The sequence below is a fragment of the Callospermophilus lateralis genome, chromosome 6 (assembly GCF_048772815.1).
Source record: "Callospermophilus lateralis isolate mCalLat2 chromosome 6, mCalLat2.hap1, whole genome shotgun sequence".
In the NCBI taxonomy this organism is placed as follows: Eukaryota; Metazoa; Chordata; class Mammalia; order Rodentia; family Sciuridae; genus Callospermophilus; species Callospermophilus lateralis.
In genome coordinates this window covers 73,392,737-73,415,757 of record NC_135310.1, presented here as the reverse complement: position 1 = coordinate 73,415,757, position 23,021 = coordinate 73,392,737, and the positions used below count along the sequence as shown (strand labels likewise).

Here is a 23,021-nt window from a genome sequence, read left to right as displayed (position 1 = left end):
ATAATTCTCACCTCCATGGCTGCCTGAAGTGAGCAGATGTGTTTTCCAAGTAGTAAAGTCATCAACAGCTTTATTGATTTCTCTTCTTACATATTCCAGGCTTTCAACTAAACTCATTTGTGGTTCTGTTTGCTCAACCTCTATCCCTGGAATAATGAACAAGGACTCTAGGCTTTGCAAATGAGCTGATACTTGGGACAGGCAACTCAGCCCAGAAGAGCAAACTCCAAAATCTTTCCTGAAACAGAAATGCCACAATGTTGGAAGGAAGGGGCTACCCACCCACCCCCCCAACACACCTCTCCTTCTAACCCACTAAAATGTATGCAGGATAAAACCCACTGTATCTGAAGGTTAGATATATACCACCAAGTGCCACGTAGATAAACTGAACAACAATGGACCCAAGCATAATTCTTTTCATAATTTTATCCTATGACTAAACTCTGAATAAGAACCTAAGCACCTAAGAATAAGGATAGACACACTCACCATGAATGAAAGAGGGTCTCACAAGACTGCTGTCTAATTTTGTCAACATTAGCTTTCACTGTTTTAATGGTTTTCAGCATTTCTGTTAACTTTGCAACTGACTGTTGCCAAAGCTCGTCTTGTTTCCACATTCGGCAACCAGAAGGTAGCTGACTTCCAGGTACTGGGGATGGGTAGCTTAGATAAAAGGGAATCAAGTCTGGAACTGCTCCGGACAGCTGTCCCTTGATGAGTTCTGGTTTTTCCAGGTGGATGTCAGTAGGCTGACCCTGGAATGGAGCATTTCCATGGCCTGCAGCTGGTCCTGCAGTAGGACAGCACTGGAGGAGCCAGGAAAGCTGCTCGAGCAGAATCTGGGTCTGCATGGCCAGGTGCTGTAGCCGCTCTGTCCACTGCTGCATACTGTCCTGAGGTGGAAAGGCCACAGGGTAGACCAGAGGCCTTGTCAACCTGTTGTGAATCTCCTGTACACAGCAGAGAAGGTTCCTGTGCAGAAAAACCATAAGGAAAACACAATAGTATTTTCAACCACGTTACTGTGTTGTTTTTAATAAAAAATTTGTATGCTTTAGACAAACATGGGCTTTTCCATGTAAATAAGAAGGGCTGTGTTGTAGCTCAATGGTATAGCACTTGCCTATCATGTATAAGGCCCTGGGTTTGATTCCCAGCACCTCAAAAAAGAAAAAAAAATACCCTAGATAAGTATGAAGTCTGTTAAAATGCCTCTTAGAGCATTTAAACACAAGGTTGGTCTTTCAGAAGAGGTATCAAAATTAATGGCTTGTTACCTGATTCTTAGAGCCTTCTGAAAACCAACACAAAATCACATCCCTGCAGGAATTTCAACTACTAATATCTAGTAAATGTATGACACTTTATGAAATAAATCCTAACAAATGGAGCAGAAAATAGATAAAGCCAAAGTGAAGCAAGTCTTTCAGCCAAGAATCCATTCAACAGATGACAACAGCCTTCCTAATTGTATTCATCTATTATGTGTTTCTATTGAGGAGCATCCATATACGGCTCAGCAAATTGTCACTTGAGGATTCTCAAATGCTAACCATCAGAAACAGACTTGAATCTGATCTCTGTCCATAGGTGATGATGTCCTAATTACAAACATAACCTTATCAGCCCAAAGGGATTTGGACTTTCAACAACAAACGTCCTCATTCCAGACCCAAGTGTAGTTCACCTATGACAATTTTCACTGTCTAACTCAGCCCTGAATGCATTTCCTAGGCCTCATTCTCTCAAAAGGTGTGGCCAGAGGAAGCGGGCAGGACGGGGCCATAGGAATACTGCCAAAACCAAGCTGCAGAGTCAAGAAAAAATCTGTCCTCTTACTGGGGTCTCACATTCATTTCACAGTTGAAAGCAGGTCTTATTCCCCTCACCACTTGCAGCTAGTGAGTTGTTGTACACATTTGCACTATGCTAATTTGCTATAACCCAACTTGTCAGCTGATACCTGAGAATAATCCACTGCTCAGTCAGAGTGGTCAGGGAGCGCCGCTGTTGGATGAGCATCTTCATCAAGTGTGCCGAGAACCCTTTACACCTCTCAATGTTGCCTAGGCCCATCTCCTGGCAGAAGGAGAAAGAAAAGCATGCGGGAGGTGTTGCTTTTAGAGCCAGGGAGGCTCTAAAAGAAAGCTATTGTTTTTTAAGAAAAACTCTCAGGGTACAGACTCTTGTTTATATAAGCTGAGGATGTGCTGCATTCTAGAAGGACTACATGAATCTTTATGAGCCTTGATTCCCAGATTATGCTTCCACATATCATTGCTATTCCATCAATACGAACTACGATTAGTGTTAAAGACTAAGATGGCACATGTGAAGTCTTTCTTCCATATTTTTCTTATTATATACTTGGTCCTGTTGGCAAATGCCTGTAATCCCAGCTACTCAGAAGGCTAAAGCAGAAGGATCACAAGTCTAATGCCAGCCTCAGCAACTTAGACCCTGTTTCAAAATAAAAAGATCTGGGGTTGTAGCTCAGTGGTAGAGAACCTGGATGGCGGGCAGAGGCAGGTTTAGGGGGCATGACTTAGCACAAAATTATACTGATTTATTATATTTTGAGTTTAATGAGTTTTGCAAAAGCTCAGTTGCTTCCACTAATAGGCTGCTATCATTTACAAGGTCTGAGAATGCAACCCTGGGATGAATAGGAGCTTTCCCTAGACCCTTGCAATTCTCATACTCTATTATTCTACCTTGGCAGGAGTTGCAAGGGCTATGTTAAGCCTGGCATGCCTTGCAAGAGAGCGATAGAAATACTTCTGGCACCCATCCCAAGAAGACGAGATTTCTGTAAGCAGCCTGAAAAATAAATCAACAATTAATTACTTAATTAAAACCATAATCTCCCATCCCAGATCTTGAAGATTTAGAAATTTAATCTATTATTTGGCCACAATCAAAAGCAAATAGTCTATATAGATTTGTTATTAGGATTCACCGAGTCAGATATTCATTCTTCCTTTATATGAAGGATGTGTTGTATATTTAATACCAGAAGTATGATAGGTAAATCAATTTGATGACCATATGATTTCCTCAATGAAATCTTTAAAACTATCTTGTCAGTGGGGGTTGGGGGCCATAAATTCTGGCTTACAGGGGCTAGGTAGATAAAATCAATGATTAATGACAACAAAGCACAAAGTGATACATGGCAGTGACTGCTGAAAACTAAAGCAAACTAGAGAATACATGACTCAGCTCTAGCAAGCCCACATGGCAGATTATCTTAAAAAACTAAAAATCCAATGTTAGTATACAATTTCCTCTTTTTACAATGCTATGTTGCATTCAAATTTAAGCCTTAAGAGAGCCAATAAACAAACAAAACACATGCAAATCATCACTTACAACAAGGTTTGTGTGAATATTAACATACAAATATCTCTGTTTGCTGGGGCATGGTGGTACATGCCTATAATCCCAGCTGTTAGGGAGGTTGAGGCAGGAGTATCAGGAGCTGAAAGCCAGCCTCAGCAACTTAGTGAGGCCCTAAGCAACTTACTGAGAGCTGTCTCAAAATAAAAGATGAAGGGCTAATGATGAGGCTTGGTGGTTAAGTGCCCCTGGGTAAAGAGGGAAGGAGGGAAAGCAAGCTCTGTTGTTTCAAAAGTTTATGGAATCTTATATTTGAGAATATATTAAAACTTGGATATATTAGAGGCAGTGAAAATTGTGGCCATTGTTTCACATTCGAATCAAATCAGCAGACCTCAGGAAAATAAAAAAATCAGAAAAAGAACAAGGGCTGGATGGGGTATAGCTCAGTGGTAGAAGATGTGCTTTAGACAAAACAACAATAAAAACCCCACAAACAAACAAACAAACAAACAAACAAAAAATCAAAAACAAAACAGGAGAGGTAAATACAAAGAAGGGGAAAGAAAGAAGAAAATTTAACATTAACTGAATGTTCATCAGATGCCAGATCCTAAACCATGCACTTTGACGAGTGGTATCTTTCTTACTCTACAACAACTCTGCCAGACAGAGAGACATTATTGTCCCTTGTATTGGCAAATGAGGACATGGAGGCTTAAATGACTTGGTCCATTTGTAATTAAACAAACAAACAAATAAACCAACCTAGAATCAGCCTCCTGAGTGCTGCTGACTATGGACAACGCACTCCGGAGATCTAATGGGTGAAGATGAAGCATCTCTTGAGGAGTTTTTGAACGGGCCCAGGCAAGACCTTTGCGATATGACAAACCTAGGAAATAGCATTCATTCAGTTAAGCAAAGAAACCCAGGGAGAACAGATATGCCCCCTTCACCCCTGCCACTCAAAGACCTGTGAACAGCATCACCCAGAAGTTTATCAGAAATGCAAACTCAGGCCCTGCTCCACATCAACTGAAACAGGATCAGTGCCTATACTTTAACACGATTCCCCAGGTGACTTGTAAACTTAGTAATTACTAATTTGGGAAACACTGCTCTCTATTCTGTGTTGGAAAGATGGGTACTATACAATACATTATAAGAGATCTGAACTGAAAACATCTGGGAATCATCAATGATTTGTGATAGGATTTTCCTGCATATGCAACTAGAACTCTTGAATGACATTTTAAAACCTTACCCATCATTTTGTTTTCCAGACACTGTTTCAACTGCCTCCAGAATTCTTCCAAATCACCCATATTTGTTTTCTTCCCCCAAAAGCTGATTTTATTTCTTAGTATTTTTGGTGAGTACCTTACCAGTTTTTGCAAGGTGTTTAAAGAGGTCTGATAAAGCTCGCTGCTTCTGCATGAGAATATGCTTGGCTTCTGACTGCTGCTTCTCCTTTTCTGCAGAGGGCTCCACTTTTAAGCTCTGCAGCTCATTTACAGAAGAAATCACTTCACCTATGAGACAAAAAAAAAGAAAATTCTAGGGGCTTATTGTCAAGTTACTCAAAACCAAGGATATTTTGTGGCAATGAGGACTAGGTACCACTGACCTCTATTATCTAGGTACCTTACATGGTATCTAGATGGGCTATTATAGAAAATGGCCAGGCTGCAAGTGGTGGCACATGTTTAGAGTCCTAGCTACTCAGGAGGCTGAGGCAGTGGGATCACTTAAGCCCACAGGTTTGAGACCATCCTAGGCAACACAGCTACCAATTGGCAAATGCTCAATATGTGTTTGAATGAAACTGGTCAAGATGCCTGGAAATAGGGGTAAAGAGAAAAAAAGAAAACCAACACAGTATGTATTAAGTTCCTACTCTAAGCCAGTACTTGGTAAATGCTCTTGTATCCGCACAATTTCAGAAACACTTATTTGCAGCATCCATTTTACAGACTTAAAGGCTCAAAGAGATCTGGTAATTTTCTAAAGGCCATTCATCTAATGAGTGGCTGAATCAGGATATCAGCTCTGGTCTACCCAACTCCAAAACTCAAATTCTTTATAGCACCACTGCCCTCCTGAATACACAAGGGTACCTATGACATGAGGATGCTGCCATTTTGCCACAGAATTATGCTCAGCTCCACAAAATTCCTGCGTGAAAGTCCTAACCCCTAATATCACAGAATGTGACTATATTTGGATAGGGCCTTTAAAGATATAAGTAAAATGAGGGCACACCCTAACTTAATCCTACTGGAGTCCCCCAAAGAAGGGATTAGGACACAAAGAACACAAAGATGAAGAATGACATGTGAGAACAGAGTGGGAAGGTGACCATCTGTAAGCAGAGAAGGTCTTAGAAGAAGAAATTAACTCTGCTGACATGTTGACCTTAGGCTTACGGATTTGTGACACGATAAATTTCTGCTGGTTAAGCCACTCAGCCTGTCATATGCTGTTAAGCCTACTTTGGCAGATCTAATACAAGCAGATATGAGATAGGACAAATGCACACTTGGAGAGCTGGGCATCCAAGAGATGCACCTAGATCTGTGTTCCACTCACTCCCATCAACGGGCCCAGGGATAGGTCACTTTGAATGATAGTTAGCAGGCTATTATTCTATTTAAGCTGTTAAAACCAAGAGATCCTCAACTTCAGATTGAGGGCTAATTAAAAGAAGGCTGGCCAGAGTTGGATAGGGATGAGGCAGGTGGTAAAAGGCTCCCCAAAGCCCAAACTATCTATTAAGATATGGATTCCCCTCCCAACTACTGCTATATTAGACAACTGAGCAGATTTTGGTTCTCTTATTCTTGTACTGCCCTGAGTAAGGACAGCTGGAAAAGAAACTACAACATTTCTCTGAAATGAAGAAAGCAAGAGGAAGACAGTGGATGAATTCTTCTTCTCATTTTATTCAAGGGAGAAATTTTGAGATGGGGATAGCTTAGGACTCTGGGAAACCCACCTCTGTGCCCCTTCACTCATGCCCGCAGCCAACAAGAACTAGCATAGATGGACTGTTATAGAAAATGGCCAGGCTGCAAATGGTGGCACATGCTTAGAGTCCCAGCTACTTAGGAGGCTGAGGCAGGATGATCACTTAAACCCAAGGGTTTGAGACCATCCTAGGCAACACAGTTATCACTAGTTTACATCCAAGGATGACATGATGAAAATGAGAAGAGTTTGTGTGTTCTCAGTGGGCTCCTCTCTTTGGGCTCTATTAGTTTTAGCCCACCACTTACTCAGTTAACTAATGCTATATAAGACATTAAAAAATAACACAGGTACCACATTTCCCAGCCCTCCTGGACCCCTGGGGAAGTGAGAGCGAGCAGGTTCCACCTTGGCCTCTGGCACCCACCAGTGAACTGATCAAATCCCTCCACGAGGTGAGGCAGCGAGCTCTCTTTCATGAATGTGAGGCATATCTTCCTCATTCGTTTCATGAGCTTTGGCAAGCGACGCACAAGTTTTCCTTCTACAGAGAAAGGAGTAGCACCCTGTTGCTGTTCTGGAATTGTGGCCTATGAGAGAGTGTACAGGTTAGCCTCACTGCCAAGAATGACAGTAACAGTTTTAATTTGTATAGGTGCTAAATTTAAACAGTGCATATGTATACATCATGCCCCAACCCCCAGCACAGCAAATATAAAGTTAATACCACCACTTAGAAGTCTCACGAAAATACATGTAGCACCAGAGTTAAAACAAGACATATACTATGAATATTTCAGGAACTGCATTACTGCTTTGCATTTGAGCAGTGAAACACAAGGACACCCCCTACACCAAGCAAGACTTTCTATTCTAGTCACAAGGAGACTCTGGTTTTGATCTACAAATATGGAAGAATGAATAAATATAACTGTTGCCCTTATTAAGGTACTGAATTATGCCACATTGTTGTCTCTCAGACAAACAATCAAGGCAAAACTGGTCTACCACATTCTACTTCTCCTACCTTCTACCCTGCCCTCCAATTTCTAAGAAACAGTTCAAATATGGGGAATTCAAATGTTAGATGAAGGGCCTCTATGCCCTGAGGAATATTTTTCTTTTTGTTTTTTTTCCTGAAGAATCCATGCAATTCCTATGCTACTATCATTAGCAAATCAAAAGTTTTAACCAGAATGACAGAAGCAGATGTACATAGTAAAAAGAAAAGAAATTTGAGTGCTATATGATAGCTATACAGCCATATGTGGCTTTCTGTAATGCTTTGGAACTATTACAATATTAAAATAGCTCAGTGAATGCAGCAGCAACCAAGACACAGTCCTTACCACCAAAGAGCTCATGGTCTACTAGGGGGATAAGAACTCCCAAACAAGTGATAGCAGATCAACATGAAAAATACAGAGCCAACCAAGTATAATAAAAAATATTCAGGAAAAAAACTGTATCGGTACTGAATAAATTAATTAAAATAGCTCAGTGATCTCCATTACTAACTCTTTGAACATGGAAGTGTAAGTCCATCAAGAAGCCAAAAGAAATAACTCCCCTGAGGAAATGTTCCCCAATCCTGAAGCTCCAAGACCAAGGGGAACAGCTGGAACCACCATCCTACAACAGACCTGCTCACTCAGGATCTGTCACATTTTCAGGAATTTTGCAAGCCAACTGTGGTGTTGGAAACCAGCCCTGGTAGAAATATATACATTTTTAGTTACACCTGGTAGAAATATTTATACCGTAATAACCAGCAACCATATCACTGCATACATTCACCCCTGGGCAGCAGCTTCCTCAAGTAGCACCAAAGGCAGCCTCAATGGCATCTTCTTAAACTGATGCTCAAAATCTTCCCTTATAGGTAGATGAATGAAATGTTCTCAGAAAACCACAACAATTATTTCCCACAGACTAACATTAAACTTTTAGCAGCAAGAACAATGTCTACTGCCTTATCCTGCAGCAGAGTCAGGTAAACAAATATTAAACACAACCAAAGAACAGCACTTCAAAGGCATTTCCTTGTCTACTTCCCAGGTCGCTACTTAGAAATAGAACAGATTCTATCCAACTGGTTGATGGAATAAGCACACAGTCCCACAAGCTTGTTACCTGGTCAGCTGCTGGCTGGGCTAACAGGGTCTCCCTCAGTGCCCTGTTCAGACTCTGGATAGGAGATGCCTCACTTGTAGCTTCATCTGTTGGCCTGGGCAAACAGTCAGGCTTTTCCTCCTTGTCACTCTCCACCAAGCATGACCGGCAAGGTTCACTCAGGACAACTTCAAATTTCTTCATGAATTTAAACAGGGTTCTGACCCCAGGTGGTAACAGAGATAAGACAAAAATTGATTGCAAAGTGAAATATTTTAAAAAATTTAAAATGCATCATAAGTATCTGTATCTTTTGTATACAATGATCTTAGATATTCACAATCTTTTTGTTTTTTAACAAACAAACAAGAAATATAGCAAATTTGTTATGCCCCCCCCTCCCTTTTTTAGAAGAAAGTATTGAAGCTAGGAATGGTGGGGTTGCTTTGCTCAAGATGAATAGCTAGTAGGTAACAGAAGGTAAGTCTCTCCAGACTACACAGCATACTTTCAATCAAGGCATACCCATTCTTCCTGCAGGGAGACCTTGCTCTGGCCAACTGGGTCAGGTATAGATAGGAAAGCCACATAGGGGGTTTTTAGAAGTTCAAAGTCAGACCACAGTAATAATGTAGTCTTGCTATCTACCATACAAAATTATGAGTTTTAGTCGCCCTAGTTTTAAAATATAAATTACCTATGTGTCTTTTCCACAGACTGTTTAATGGACCAGAAGCTCACATCATTCCACTTTGATATCTTAACAAATTCCTGAAAGATAAATGAAGCTCAAGAAATGGTTTTATAAAGCTGGGTTATTCTGTTTTTTTTTTCCCCCTTAGTTTTTCTATTTACCAAAGACCAGTACCCACTCCACCTCAAATATAGGACTGTGTGTCAAGGAAGAAATAAAGCAAGTCTAAAAGAGGATCCATGAATTTGTTTCAAAGCTATCAATAAGAGTGCTGCTACAATTAATAGGTCAGTTGGTATGTACTCTAACTTAGAAACTACTGGGCCAGTCATGTTCCTTTTGCCAGGGGTTGATTCCACAACCTCTGAAAGCATCAGAGAGAGAGGGCCCTCACACATGTGGTCAGGTCACTAATGGGGCTACCATCACAAAATATCAGTCATATTATCCTACTTGCAGCATCACTTGCCTCTATTCCCTTTGGCCCTGGCCTCTGTTAAATGGACAAAAGAACAGAAATAAAGAAAAAGAATTTGATTGTTTTTTCCCCCCAAAGATGATCATGAGAGTTGTTCATCTTACTTTAAGTTCTTTTTCTAGAGGGGAACGAAGTTCCACAATTTTGGCCTGGACCCGGTCAAAGAATTGCTGGTAATAATGGTACAAATTCCATAGAACACTACAAAGTGAATCTGAAAGAAATGAAAAGGAAACAACACACCCCACTTGCTGCATGTGCTACTGGTGCCACCTGTGGGTTTCACATTTCAGTGCAAGCCTTCCTCATTACTCTTTATGCCATGCATACTGCACAGGCAGATTATCTAGGAAGCCTGTCTGAGCTTAGCAATTCACAGAGATGGTAGGCTATAAACACTAATTTATTTTTTCATTTCAGCTTACAGCAGATTTTTTTGGTCTTATTGCTCTTTAGTTCTTGAAGATGAGGTATGTAGAGAAGTTCTGTTAAAATCACTACTTCAAAACTTATCTGAATCTTCTTATAAAATCAATAGACACTACAACTGTTTTAAACGATGGCATATTAAGAGGTTCATCTCAATTGTTCACTCATGTACATCCTACACTCACTTCACAGTTTTGTCCTAAACCTGCTGTGGTCAAGGATAATAACTTATAGTAGCAATTTTATATGCAGTTCCTTGAAATTATGGCAGTATTCTCACTAGATCAAAGAACATACTAGTGATCTGGATTAAACACTGGCTTAGCAGGAAATAAACAGTATCCAGATAGATGGAAAGAAGTATTGCTTGACACACAAGTTCCCAAGAACTTCATCTGGTAGGGGAGGGAATATATGTATGTATGTATGTATGTATATATGTGTTTCTTTTTTTGTACTAGGGAATGAACCAGGGCTACTTTACCACTGAGCTACATCCCCAGTCCCCTTTCTATTATTTCAAGACAGGGTCTCAATTAGTTGCAAAGGCTGGCCTCAAAATTGCAATCCTTCCGTCTCAGCCTCCCCAAGTCACTAAGATTACAGGTGTGCCACTATGCCTGGCTCATCTGGCAATATGCTTCTGCCAGAGTTCACTAGTCAGTGCTTCATCTATAATCAACTGTACTTTGCTTTGACTATATTTGTATCTAGTGTGAATCATATTAAAATTAAACAGATAATTAGAAGTGCCTTGTTTAAAACCTGATGTGCCAAAAACATAACTGTCTCGTGGAGGATTCAAAGCCTAACCCATTTTAACAGTGCACTATAAAGGAAAAAAAAAAAAAAAAAATCCTCACCCTTTCCTTCAACCTGTGGCATCAGCAAAACATGACAATGGAAAACCAGCAACATCTGAAGTCGCACATGGAACTCCCCCAGAGAGGATCCCTCAATAAATGCTTGTAACGTGCTGACCAGCAACATCAGAGTCATCTGTTTGTCATCTTTTGAGATTAAAAGAGGAAAATATGTGTTTTTAATAATCACACATTGTCCATAACATGCATGCAGTCTACCATGGGATATACAAAGGGATGGCCATTAATAGGAACCCCAGTTAAAGCCACTTTGAAGCAAAGATCACAGCTAAATGTTGACTGCTTTGAAAGTAACAGCTGCATACAAGGTATATGTTAAATGCACTCTCAGCAACAGAAGTGAATAATAAGGTTCTTTTTTTGTTTGTTTTGTTTTAAATTGAACTTGAGCATGTTAACTACTACCTACCAAGAAGGCGACTTTCATTTTGAATCATGGACATGGAGAATACAGAATAACAAAATTTTTTATCATATACTGGTTCTCCAGATTTTGGACAAGTCACTTAAACCTCTGTGACTTATGGGAACAGGTAAATCCTATACTTTGTAGTACTCAATTTAGCTTGAAATCACTGAATGAGCAGGGAGTTCCTGCCAAGTATTACCTTCTTGTTCCTCTGTTTGTTCCTGCATGTGCTTCTCAAGCATCTGATAGATGGAGAACCAATGCTTGGTGGATTTCTCAGTGTGGCGCTTCATGGTATTATCCAAACTCATGGACCAACAACTGAAACATAAGAAAAAGAGGCCATGGAGACATTTAGGCAATCCATTTGAAAAATGTGAAATCACAGAAATTAAATCCTCATATTCTCACAAATGGAGATGGAAAAAGCTGCCCATTTTGCTGTCTCCGAGTATATGGCCTTAGGGGGACTACAAGTTGGAGGCTAACCTCAGAAATTTAGTGAGACTGTCTCAAAATGAAAACTAAAAAGGGATAGGGATGTAGCTCACGTAAAGTGTCCCTGGGTTCAAATCCCAGTACCACAAAAAAGAAAGATTAAAAAATAAGAATAGTCTTTTTAAGATCATTTTAATGCCCTGCTTTAAACTCAGTGATTAATGGCTGAAAAAGCAGATTCTATAACTGCCGTAACATAAACGTGTCAAGAAACCCATCAACTGCCATAACATAAACGTGTCAAGAAACCCATCAATATATAATAGTGCTTAACAATTAATTTTAAGAGGGAGAGTCACTTACTTCAGCTCCAGTTTGCGCCACCGAATGATCATCTGACTGACCAAATCGAGATGTTTCCGCAAAGACAAAGCTCGACTTGCATTCTCCTCCCAGTCCTAAAGGGGTATATTAAAACAACAACAACAAGAAAGATAGAATGTACTATGCCCTTTATGCAGCCCCATGATTCCCTCAATAATATTTCAGACTTTTCTTGAGAAACACTACAGGATCCTTGACAACTTTTACCACCAGCAGTGATGATTTTACAATCAGTGTATACAGGTTCAAGTTTATGGTTGTGTGATAGAACTGCAGCTGTCATGTTGTAGAAGACCATAAAAAGCATAGGGTTTGTGGACTGATGTCTGAATTACTGTTGTAAGCTATCTGACCCTGAACAGAGTCAGTGACTATTTCTGTGAAATGGAGAGGCACCAGTCACCTCAGAGGTTGTGTGGGGACTGAGGAAGATGACCTATGTGAGAGCACTCAGCCAGACTGAAGGCTCACTGGACATTTCGGCAAAGTGAGAATTCAGTGCCAGGGGATACTAGGTCTCACTCCCCAAAAGAGGTTATGCATAGTCACCCCCTACCACAGGGGCAACAGATTTACTGTACTGATCTCCACCCATAGTAGAAAAACCAAAGATGTTTATCTTTCTCCAAATCAAACTATTAACTCTTTGTTCCTCTAACAAAAAATCATGAGATAAAACGTTTGTCAGAATACCACAAATTAAAAGAGGAAAAAGAGGGAATCTTACCTGTGCCTTTGCCAGAAGAATCTCTAAGCCATTCAGAAACTTTGAGATAGGACTGGAAAGTGGGAAACTACGAATTCTGTCCATTACGACCAGCAGCTACAGAAAAAAAGATTTGGGTATCTCAGCAGAAATACCAGTGACTCCCATGATTGTATAATTATATCAAAATAGATTCTATTGTCATGTGTAACTAAAAAGAATCATAAAAAAAAAAAAAAACAGTTATTCAGTCACAGGCTTCTGAAGGGAGTTATGACAGGAAGCTTCATTCCTTCATTCTCTACTTTGAAAGCACCTCTGAAAATTGTGGATGAAAATTTCCAGGACTGTGGATCCTGATCAAATAGCATCTCAATTATTGTTCTTCAAATCTTTGTTTATATGTTCAAGTGTGCGAGGGAATGTCCTTGGACATAGTAAGAGGCCACATTCCCAGGGCAGTTAAGGTTCTGTGGGCAGTTCATCCCTTCTTCACCATCTGCCCTACCTGTTCAAGTGCAGGGTGTTCCGGCCAATCCTGCAGCAACTGACTGACGGCCTCTGAGAAACCCTGAAGCAAAGGCTGACACTGTCGTGCTTCTGATACGTTAGGGTGCTGGTAGAAATCATAGGGCCCATCAGGTTTCACCATTAGGTCTGAGGCTGTCTCCTCAAAGAGTGTGTTATGGGAAAGGGTACAGGCCAAAAGTTGGCTGCCCAAAAGTCGGTCATTCAGTTCAACTCCTGTGAAGGTAACATCATTATGGTGAAGTCAGAGAACTCAGGTAATTTATCAGAATTACAAAGATGTCAGAAACAATCAACTAATTGGGTGGGACTAGTAAAACAGGTATTCTAATATTATTCTCTCCTAAAGCAACACTGGCCTAGATGAGTGACCTTATTAGCACAGTAGCTACCACGTTTTCAGGTTTTGTGGAAGTAAGATGCTTATCTATAAACAAAAATATTTGACTGGATGCATTCAAATTTAGTTCCTTTAGCAATTCTAGCTCAGTACAGAAGTTAAAGCCTTCTTCCTACTTGCATGGGACAATTCTTGAGGTCACACTGGAAACTGCATCAAAAACAACCATCACATTAGATTCTGAGAGTTTTGAGTTCCCAGATTGCTCCCAAGAATACCTGACTAGAAAGCATTAAGTCTATTACAGGGAAGTGGAAATAATGCTGAGGAAAAAAGACCATATAAATAAACTAAGTTCCTATCTTTCATCCCAAAGGATTCAAACAATAAAAATCCATCTTATTGCAGAATTTTTAACCACTTTTTAAAATTAGTATAAATTTTTTAAGCAAAGGAAACTATTGATAAAGAATTAAATAAAAATGGTGAATTTATGATTTTAATTATTCAAGAAGTAGGGATTCCATTTATTCATTTTGATTTCCCAAGGGTAAAGCAAAAGTAATTGGCCATACCCATCAGTGGGTAGAAGTGTGTCACAAGAGAAGCCCCAGTCTGATAGCAAGATGCAAACAAGCTGAGGTAGTGCTTTGCCTCATGTGGTGGCACAGCCTGCTGGTACCACAGGGACCTAGCAAAGTTGAGGCACAACTGCTGGTGTATCAACATTACTGCCTGCATTGAACTCTGGGAGAGGACAGCTGGGTCTGTGGCTGTATCCTCTTCTTGTCCATCTAAAGTTCCTTTTTTCTCCTCAAGTGTTGGCTCTATCAAAATATCTGCGAAGTCCTGTAAACAATATTAAAACAATTATAAACTTAAAAATCAGAATCTGGTTGTAATCAGTCTAGAACAAAGAGGAAGAAAGAGGCATGAATCATGAAGAAAATGAAGACTTACACACACTGAAATATATTAAAAAGACTACAGAGCCATTCAGAGGGAATGTATGTGGAACCAGGGGAATTCATTTCCAAACAAATCCTGACACCAGCACCCTACCTTTTCATGCAGTGGAAACTGTTTTCTGAACTCCTGTTCTTCCTCTTCTTCCTCGCTTAGGGTGGTCCTAGAGCTCTTGCTCTTGAATTTGTACAGGCTATTTTCCTGTTCTGCCCTCTCCTGGGCTATGCGTTCCTGCTCATCCCACTCATTGATAATCTCCTGGAAAGACACATGGGTAGAGTGCACTTGAAATGAGCACAGGCATGATTTGCTGTCTTAGTTTCTCATGAAAGGAACTACCATGGCTCAAAAATAAACAAAAGCCAATATCTAAGAAATTAAACTTGATCAAACTCTTCAGTAAATAGTTTCCTGAAAATTTCCCTTTGTTATGCTGATAAAATTTCAAAGGTCTAAAAATGTGCTACAATGGAATTATTAGGAACTTACTGTGTCAGGGATTAGCAGTATTTTGTACCAAGGTTATTGTTTTACTTAGCTTTTTCCCTGCTGTGAATAAAAGGACTCAACCAGAATAACTGTAAAGGAGGAAAAGTTCATTTGAGGGATCTCAGTCCAGAGAAGGATGGAGCCATTCCTCGGGGCTTGAGGTGAGGCAGAAGAGTGTGGCAGAGGGAAGCAGCTTACATGATGATCAGAAAGAAGAGAGAGAGAGAGAGAGACTCCACTTTCCAGATATAAAATATATACCATAGTCATGCTCCCAATGAATCACTTCCTCCAGTCATATGCTACCTGCCTCCAGGTACCACTCAGCTATTCTCATCAGGGATTAATTCACTGATTAGGCTTAGGCTATAATAATCCAGTGATTTCTCCTCCAAATCTTCTTTGCATTATCTCAGACATGATCTTTTGTGTGACTCCTCACATCCAAACTATATAACAGTCAGGCTTAGGGTTGGGTTGTGTGGGTTTCAATCAAACTGCACCTGCCAGGCACCAGAGGAATTGGCCCAGAGTTCTGGAAAGGAAAACCTTCTAGGTCCTGGATGGTCAAAGGGCACCAACTAGAAAACACTGGACTGTGTTTTACCAGACAGTACATGAATTCCCCACTACCTTTTAAGACTTTAGGTCCTTAAATTGGAGAAAACTATGAATTCAAGAAACTGATTGAGGGATAAGGTACATATACCATCAGAAGTTAATTTGTACTAACTTCCAAGAACTATGTTTAATTTCTGTCCAAGTAATTCTGATTTCCAAAATTTGTACCCAAAGAATATGGTCATAAGTCTGTTTATCATGACACTGTTTTTTTCCTCAAAATAATAAAAATATTACATATAAATAAAAATGTTCATTCATCAGAAATTAGTTAAATGACTTATGGCATACATGATAGAAAATTAGTCACTAAATATATGAATATAAAATAAGGAGAGATAATCACTAAGTCCTATTAAGTTTTATTTTTTTAAATTTTTCTTTTTAGAGAGAGAGAGAGAATTTTTTAATATTTATTTTTCAGTTTTCAGTGGACACAACATCTTTATTTTATGTGGTGCTGAGGATCGAATCCAGTGCCCCGCGCATGCCAAATTAGCGCGTTATCACTAGAGCCACATCCCCAGCTCCCTATTAAGTTTTAAAAAGCAATTTACGAAACAGAATAAATTTTTTAGTACTCTGCTAAGTATTTTGTAAAGCTCTAGCATTTTAAGAACATGTAGCAGGGGTCATGGACATCACAGAAGTGACCTTAAACAATATAACTCTTTCATCTGCTAAATATTGGTTCACTATGCTGAGATTGATTTTTTTTTTAAGAAGCTGGTGCTTTAAAAAAAAAAAAAAATCTGAACCGCTGGGACGCATTACCTCAAATATGGCATGTAGATATGCATCTACAGGATATACACACAAGCTTAGAATGGGATATACCAATATAGTAACAGGTATAAATAGTAAGATTATTTAAAATCTTTGCTTATATTTACTCTTTTAATTATCTACAGTGACAATAAGTTACTTAATTAGGGGAAAGAAAACAATAAGCTATTTTTTTTAAACAAAAGTTGGTACAATTTACATCATAATTACCATAAGCAAAATCAAAAGACAACCAACTAAATAGGAGAAAATTTCACAGTGTGGGAATGGTGGCTCTTGGGTGGCAGAGGCAGGAGGATCACAAATCAAGTCCAGCTTTGGGAACTTTGCAAGATCCAGTCTTAAAATAGAAAAAGGACTGGGGATGCAACTTAATGTAGAATGCTTGCCAAGTATACACAAATCCCCGAGTTAAATTCCTAGTACTACCTTAAAAAAAAAAAAAGTCCAGGCACCATGGTACACACCTGTAAACTCAGCAAACTGGGAGGTTGGGGCAGGAGGATCACAAGTTCAAGGCTATCCTTGGCAACTCAGTCAGACCCTATTTCAAAAAAAGGTGGGGGTGGGGGTGGTGTGTGGGGGGGTGGGGATGTGGCTCAGAGGTAGAGCAGCCCTACTGGGTTTAATCCCCAATACAGAAAGGGGGGGGAGCCCCAAAGCCTCCAAACCATTAAAAATTTAGGGGCAAAGGCCCCCAAACCTGGTAGTTAAGTAGAAAAAAAGAGGAACAGCCAAGAAGATTCCTCAACTATTGACTCTGATAATGTTCTGTATGCTGGCCTGTGCTTTTAGCTCCCTCCCTTAAAAAGGGCAGGCAGAACATGCTGACAGACACAGGCTTACCTGACAGACATGTCTGAAGAGTGACAGGGACCTCTGGTCCAGTTCTCCCTTGCATAGCACATGGGAGTGCAGGTAAAGAAGGGCATTCATTAGCAGCTGTTCGCGGGTGGGGCAGGGTTGCTGGCCCATGCCTTCTGATTCCTTTCCTCTTGAGCGGTTAATGGTCAGTTTCCCAAGGCCTCGAAGAACCTCCTCTGACTTCACTGAGCACAAGATATCTGCGTGAGCATAGTAGGTGGGGAAGGTGGGGCCCACTGATGGAAAAGCCAACAAAGCCATAGCCAAGGCACCCAGCCTGTCAGAACAGATCACACTGCTGTGGAGTGAGGTATGGACCTCAGATGCTACTAGCCTCATGCCATGCTGCAACTGTAAGATGGAAGCCTGTAGTGGAATCACAGAATCTGGGTAGAGGGCATATTCTTCCCCTAGCCTTTTCCTGAACTGGTGGTGTGACTGCTGCCAAGAGGCCTCTTCTTTTAGAAGGCTCTGGGCCACCTGGGCAGACCGTGACCCATCTGCATGGAGAACCTGCAGCAGCCGCGTAAGCAGATCCTGAATAGCAGTGGCCTTGGCAATGCTGGTGACATAGTGGTGGATCTCTTGCACCAGAGACTCATAGGCAGGCAGCTGGGGTCTGAAGGCCTGCTTCTTCGACAGGCTGCAGATTAAGTTCTCGAGGTAATTGATCCTTTGACGAAGTAACCTGAAGGCAAATTAATATAATTTGCAAATTCTGTTAGAAAAAGAACAGCAAATCTGGACTGAACCCTCAGCTAGGAAAATGGAATGAATGAAGACTTATCAACTGCCGACAAATAACATGAGAATGATATTGAAAATTATAGTGAAAATGATAGTACCTACAGAACACCTACCCTGTGCCACACATTGCTAACATTTTAGATGCATATCTCATCCAAAGGAGGTACTACAAGTATCTCCCTTTTGTGGACATGGACACTGAGGCGTAATGGCATTTAGTGAGCTATCCTATTGATCATAGTCAAAGGAAGGTCAGGAAAAGACTGGGACTCTAAGCTAAGGGAACAGATCTGTAGCCAAGAAAAGCAAAGAAATAAAGTGCACATCATTGCATCCAACTTGTTCCATGTTGAGGAGTAGCTCTGGCTTCAACCATCTTGATCCCACGTAAATCCACACCTTGAATGTCTTTCCCCTCCTTTTAGAAAATATCATTTTCTTGATTATAATGAAGGATTTGGGACCTAATTGCTAACAAAGATGTGCATCACTTCACTAACACTATAATATTACTACAAAGATCAGCCTTATAATGTCTTTTTTAAAAGTAGAGACAATAATCTCTAACACAAATAATCACTTTACTGCCTTACCTGATGTGAGGATGAGAGTAATTGATAATTACTTCATTTTCCAGGTCTCTTCCAGTTTGTAACTGAGATGATAAGTTCCGGGTTTTCCATTCACACTGTAGCTGGTGTAACTAAAGGAAAAGAGAAAATAGTCTGGTGTGTCCCACTGATGACCATGCACAAGAAAACAATGCCCCAGGAGTGTACAGCAACAGGATAGAAGGAATTTGGATTCCTGAATGACCTAAGGACAGGTGGCTCTGCTTCACTAAACTAGACCATTTACCTCAGAGTTATTAGGCAGAAGAAACTTTCATGCCACTAAATCTGAGTCTTTTTACAGCAGCTTAGCCTTCACCCCAAATAATATAACATTCCTTCCTCATCATACAGTACTAGTATGTCGTTATCTTAATGAATTCAATTCTTGACTTTGTTTGGAAGTTCAAATAACAAGAGATACTACATTATTTGATTCCTGAGTTTTATATAACAAACACCAAAACTTCAGAAATCCTAGGTTATAGGGGTACTACATCCTACTTAAAGAAGTAATTTGAACCCAAATATCCAAAACCTAGTTCAGAGTCTGGATAGTGAGGAATTTCACTATTTCTCTGACAATGCCTCAGGTTGCCCTCTACTTATCACATCTAATGGAAGATGTATCAGAACCTTAGGAAGGTGCCCTCTCAGAGTCTAAGTCTATCTAGAGGAACTCTCAAAGCAGCAGCAGCAGTCTTAAAACAGACTCATTGGAAGTCATAGGCAGTTCACACAAAAGGACATCTTTGATCATCTAATTAGCCAAAAGGGAGTAAAAGGAATAACACCCTAAGCAAATCCAATGCATCAGAAACTGAGCACATATTCCAAACTCTTGCCTCTCATACCTCTTCCTTGGCATACTTGAGCTTGCATTCCCTCTTCACTGCAGGGTCAAAGCGTGCCTGAGGAAGCCAGGTCTGAATCTGGAGCAAGCCAAGGCTCACCCAGAGGCTCCCACGCTGGGCTGGTTCAGGCAGGTTCCTCTTATTCTCCCCTTCCCCAAAAAAGTGGTGCAGGGAGGTGAGAAACAGGCAGAGTAGTTCCTTGGGCAGTGCCTCCTGACCAGCCATATCCCCAAGAGTCTGGATCACATAGTGGAAGGCCTGGCTGTCTCTAAGCAGCAGTTGCTCACAGTTCTGTACATACTCCTGCTGCTGGGGTTCTGGGAGCAGCTCTACTAGGCCCGCTAGGTGTCGGCACAGCACTAGTCCCTGGAGCTGGGAGTCTGTGTGTCTGTTGGGACAACAAGGAAACACTTAAGGAATTGCTGAATCAAATAGGATAACTTTTTACACACTCTCATTCTTCCAAGAAATTTTAACTACATACTGCACAGTCAACATTCAACAAGATGAACTTCAGTTCTCATATAATCTTTCTGTGATTTTTTTCTAAGCACCATCTTCCTGATCATAATATGCATTAAAAAAAAAAAAAAAAAAAAGGACCAGACAGCTCATGATGGCGTTGTCATGGACTGAAAACATGCTGACCCACTCAGCAAACACCCTCACTTTCACACACCAAAGTCAGCCATGTCAGAAGCAGTTCTGACTGAGTCCCTGTTAGAGAACATTCATGAGCTTCATAAACTGCTCCCAGGGACAAGGAATACCTGAATTCTGCTATTGAAGGGACAGCCATGTTGGTCCAAAGAAATGAGTTGATGTCCCGTAGCTGCTGGGCTCTTTCAACCCACTCTCCCAGTGTGACATGTGAAGAGGACAGGACTGGGAGGCCACTCACATCCCAGGAAATTGCTCTGCAGCTGCTAGTCAAGACTTCAAAGCAGCACTTGGAAAATGTGGCTCTACAGAGACTGCCAGGGCCCTGAAGGACAAGAAAATAAAAACAGTATCTTTCAGAAATCAACTAAAACAATTTCGACAAGCAGCACTGGGACACCTTCAAGGAGGAAACAGAATAAGGAGGTTCAAGTTGTTCAGAACAGTCACAGATGGGACAAGAAGGGCAAGAAGGAGTGAGCTATTAGTAGCCTTATAGGAATGTGGACTGCATTCTCTCAGAAATGAGCAATGAGTGCTTTAGTACTATACCAGAAAACCCCAAAACCGGGAAATCAGGGAGACCATTCTTGTAATAGACAGGGAGATGAGAGTTGGAGGCAGGGAAAGGAGTTGCAAGGCCAATCTAAGAGCCAGACATAAAGTCTGTCAAGCATGCATTCACTGGACTATTAATCTGGACTCAGTAATAGCTGCCCACAGTAAAGAGTCAGGTGGCCAAAAACATAAGATAGAAAATAGGAAACACAGTATACTTCATGCAACTCTTAGGGATTCATACGGTTTGTTACTTAAGGCTTTAAGAGATGTTTTGTGATGATAATAATTATGATAAAAGCAATAGAATAGAGCTCAACAATAATTCTGTGAGTATGTGTGGGATTAAGGTGTATAATAAAGGTGGCTTTTCAAATGAGAATGGAAAGGATTAATCAAAAATAGTGTTTATACAGTGATTTTAGATCTATTGTATAAAAGAAAAAACTTGCCTCCCTTTTGAACAGATAATGAATTTAAACACAAAAAAACAAAAACACTGGAGAAAATATGGGGAGACTGTTTTTACTGTAGGAATGGTGAAGGAAAATAGTCTTTAAAAAGCATGACAACTAAGCATGATTGAAGACAAGACTGGCATAGTTAAAAAGAAATTATCATTATAACATTAATAATTTGAAAGACAACAGAAGACTAGAAATACACTTCAGACCTTATGGAAAAAGGATTAATGTCCATAATATAAAAAGACCTTTAATAATTAAAATGATACTGAACAATCCAATATTTAAAAAAACCGGACAATGAATATGACTGAAAAGTTGGCAGAATAAAAAGGATCAATAAATGTAAAAAGATGTTCAATCTTAATAATCTAAGAGGTATAAATTCAAATAAAGTTTTTAAATTGTAGAATTGGCAATAATTTGACATGTTGATTACACCTAGCATGGTAAGCATGTGGGAAATAGGCCCTCCTACAGATCAGGAGTGAACATGTATTCTGGTCCTGACCCTTCTATGGTGGCCCAGAGCGCCAAAACTTCTGTTTTGGTCAGTTCCTTGCATGTTTACAAAGTAAAAAAAAAGTAAAGCACCTCCTCAGAAAGCCTAAAAAGAGCTATTTGTATATATTAGGCATATATTATTTATTATTTTTTTAAATATGTAATCACATTGACCATGGGTTAAAACCTAATTACTAAATGTAGTAAATGTAGCTAGACTTGTTAAAAGAGGAAGAAGAAAACAAACCTCAAAACTTATCAAAAGAAAAGTGATTAAATAAATTGTGGCACATCAATACAATGAACTAATGTAACCTGGAATGATAAGCACATTTCCATGACACATTTATGAACAAATAAAGTATTATTTTTGTTCATATAAATAATACTATTTATTCTGGATGTGGCAGCATATGTTTATAATCCCAGTTACTTGGGAGGCTAAGATGGGGAAGATCTCTTGAGCTCACAAATCCAAGACCAGCCTGGAAAACATAGCAATACCTCATCTTAAAGAAAAAGCAAAAAAAAAAAAAAAAAAAAAAAAAAAACCATATGAGTATATAAACAGAGGTACAGATTAGTTATTTCTAATAAATTAAATGAACATACAAACATTTCTGTGGTTAAAATGTTTTATAATTTTAAGGAATGAAGACTTTTTAAAGGAAATCTTTATGGCTTTAACTCAATTACAAAAATCATTTAAGATGAAGAATACATTTCTTGACAACACACTTTTTTAGCATCATGAAGAAAACAAAGTATCAAAATCACCTATTTATAGTCAACTATTTTATTCTAGGAATAAATGATTACTAACAGAGTTACTGGGAATTTTTTTTTAACCTACTACCATCAGTTTTATGCCAACAAACCTTTAATGTAGAGTCCAAAAGGGACTTGGGCATCTCCCTCTGCTGCATATTGGGCAGAGGGTTCCATGTTAGCCAGTACTCCGGATTTGTGGTCACAGTACTGCTCCAGAAAGACATAAATGTGGAATTAAATAACTCAGACCACAAACAAGTAATTTCTTCAGCAGATCCCTAGAGATAAAGGAATAAAAAAATTTATGAGAATGATTCCATAAATCATGGTCTTTATTGTTTAAGATCTATCTAAAACTAACATGGATTTAAAGATATTATCTTAATTTTCCTAATTCTTGGTCATCTTG

General features: G+C 39.7%; 1 protein-coding gene across 1 annotated transcript in view; it reads right to left on the bottom strand.

The window, feature by feature from the left end:
* The window catches only part of Mdn1 (midasin AAA ATPase 1), a 152,823-nt gene that overhangs the window by 22,744 nt on the left and 107,058 nt on the right, over positions 1 to 23,021 (bottom strand). The window contains exons 59-80 of the mRNA XM_076858429.2: positions 22,720 to 22,890; positions 20,426 to 20,640; positions 19,656 to 20,043; positions 18,784 to 18,893; positions 17,426 to 18,131; positions 14,780 to 14,941; positions 14,293 to 14,566; positions 13,358 to 13,593; positions 12,871 to 12,966; positions 12,123 to 12,217; positions 11,521 to 11,642; positions 10,892 to 11,038; positions 9,704 to 9,813; positions 9,125 to 9,198; positions 8,449 to 8,647; positions 6,743 to 6,905; positions 4,734 to 4,880; positions 4,114 to 4,240; positions 2,721 to 2,826; positions 1,970 to 2,085; positions 493 to 978; positions 12 to 238 (exon numbers count right to left, since the gene is read on the bottom strand). Of these exons, the coding sequence (XP_076714544.2) occupies positions 12 to 238; positions 493 to 978; positions 1,970 to 2,085; positions 2,721 to 2,826; positions 4,114 to 4,240; positions 4,734 to 4,880; positions 6,743 to 6,905; positions 8,449 to 8,647; positions 9,125 to 9,198; positions 9,704 to 9,813; positions 10,892 to 11,038; positions 11,521 to 11,642; positions 12,123 to 12,217; positions 12,871 to 12,966; positions 13,358 to 13,593; positions 14,293 to 14,566; positions 14,780 to 14,941; positions 17,426 to 18,131; positions 18,784 to 18,893; positions 19,656 to 20,043; positions 20,426 to 20,640; positions 22,720 to 22,890 (4,477 nt within the window). The remainder of the gene's footprint in view (positions 1 to 11; positions 239 to 492; positions 979 to 1,969; positions 2,086 to 2,720; positions 2,827 to 4,113; positions 4,241 to 4,733; positions 4,881 to 6,742; positions 6,906 to 8,448; positions 8,648 to 9,124; positions 9,199 to 9,703; positions 9,814 to 10,891; positions 11,039 to 11,520; positions 11,643 to 12,122; positions 12,218 to 12,870; positions 12,967 to 13,357; positions 13,594 to 14,292; positions 14,567 to 14,779; positions 14,942 to 17,425; positions 18,132 to 18,783; positions 18,894 to 19,655; positions 20,044 to 20,425; positions 20,641 to 22,719; positions 22,891 to 23,021) is intronic.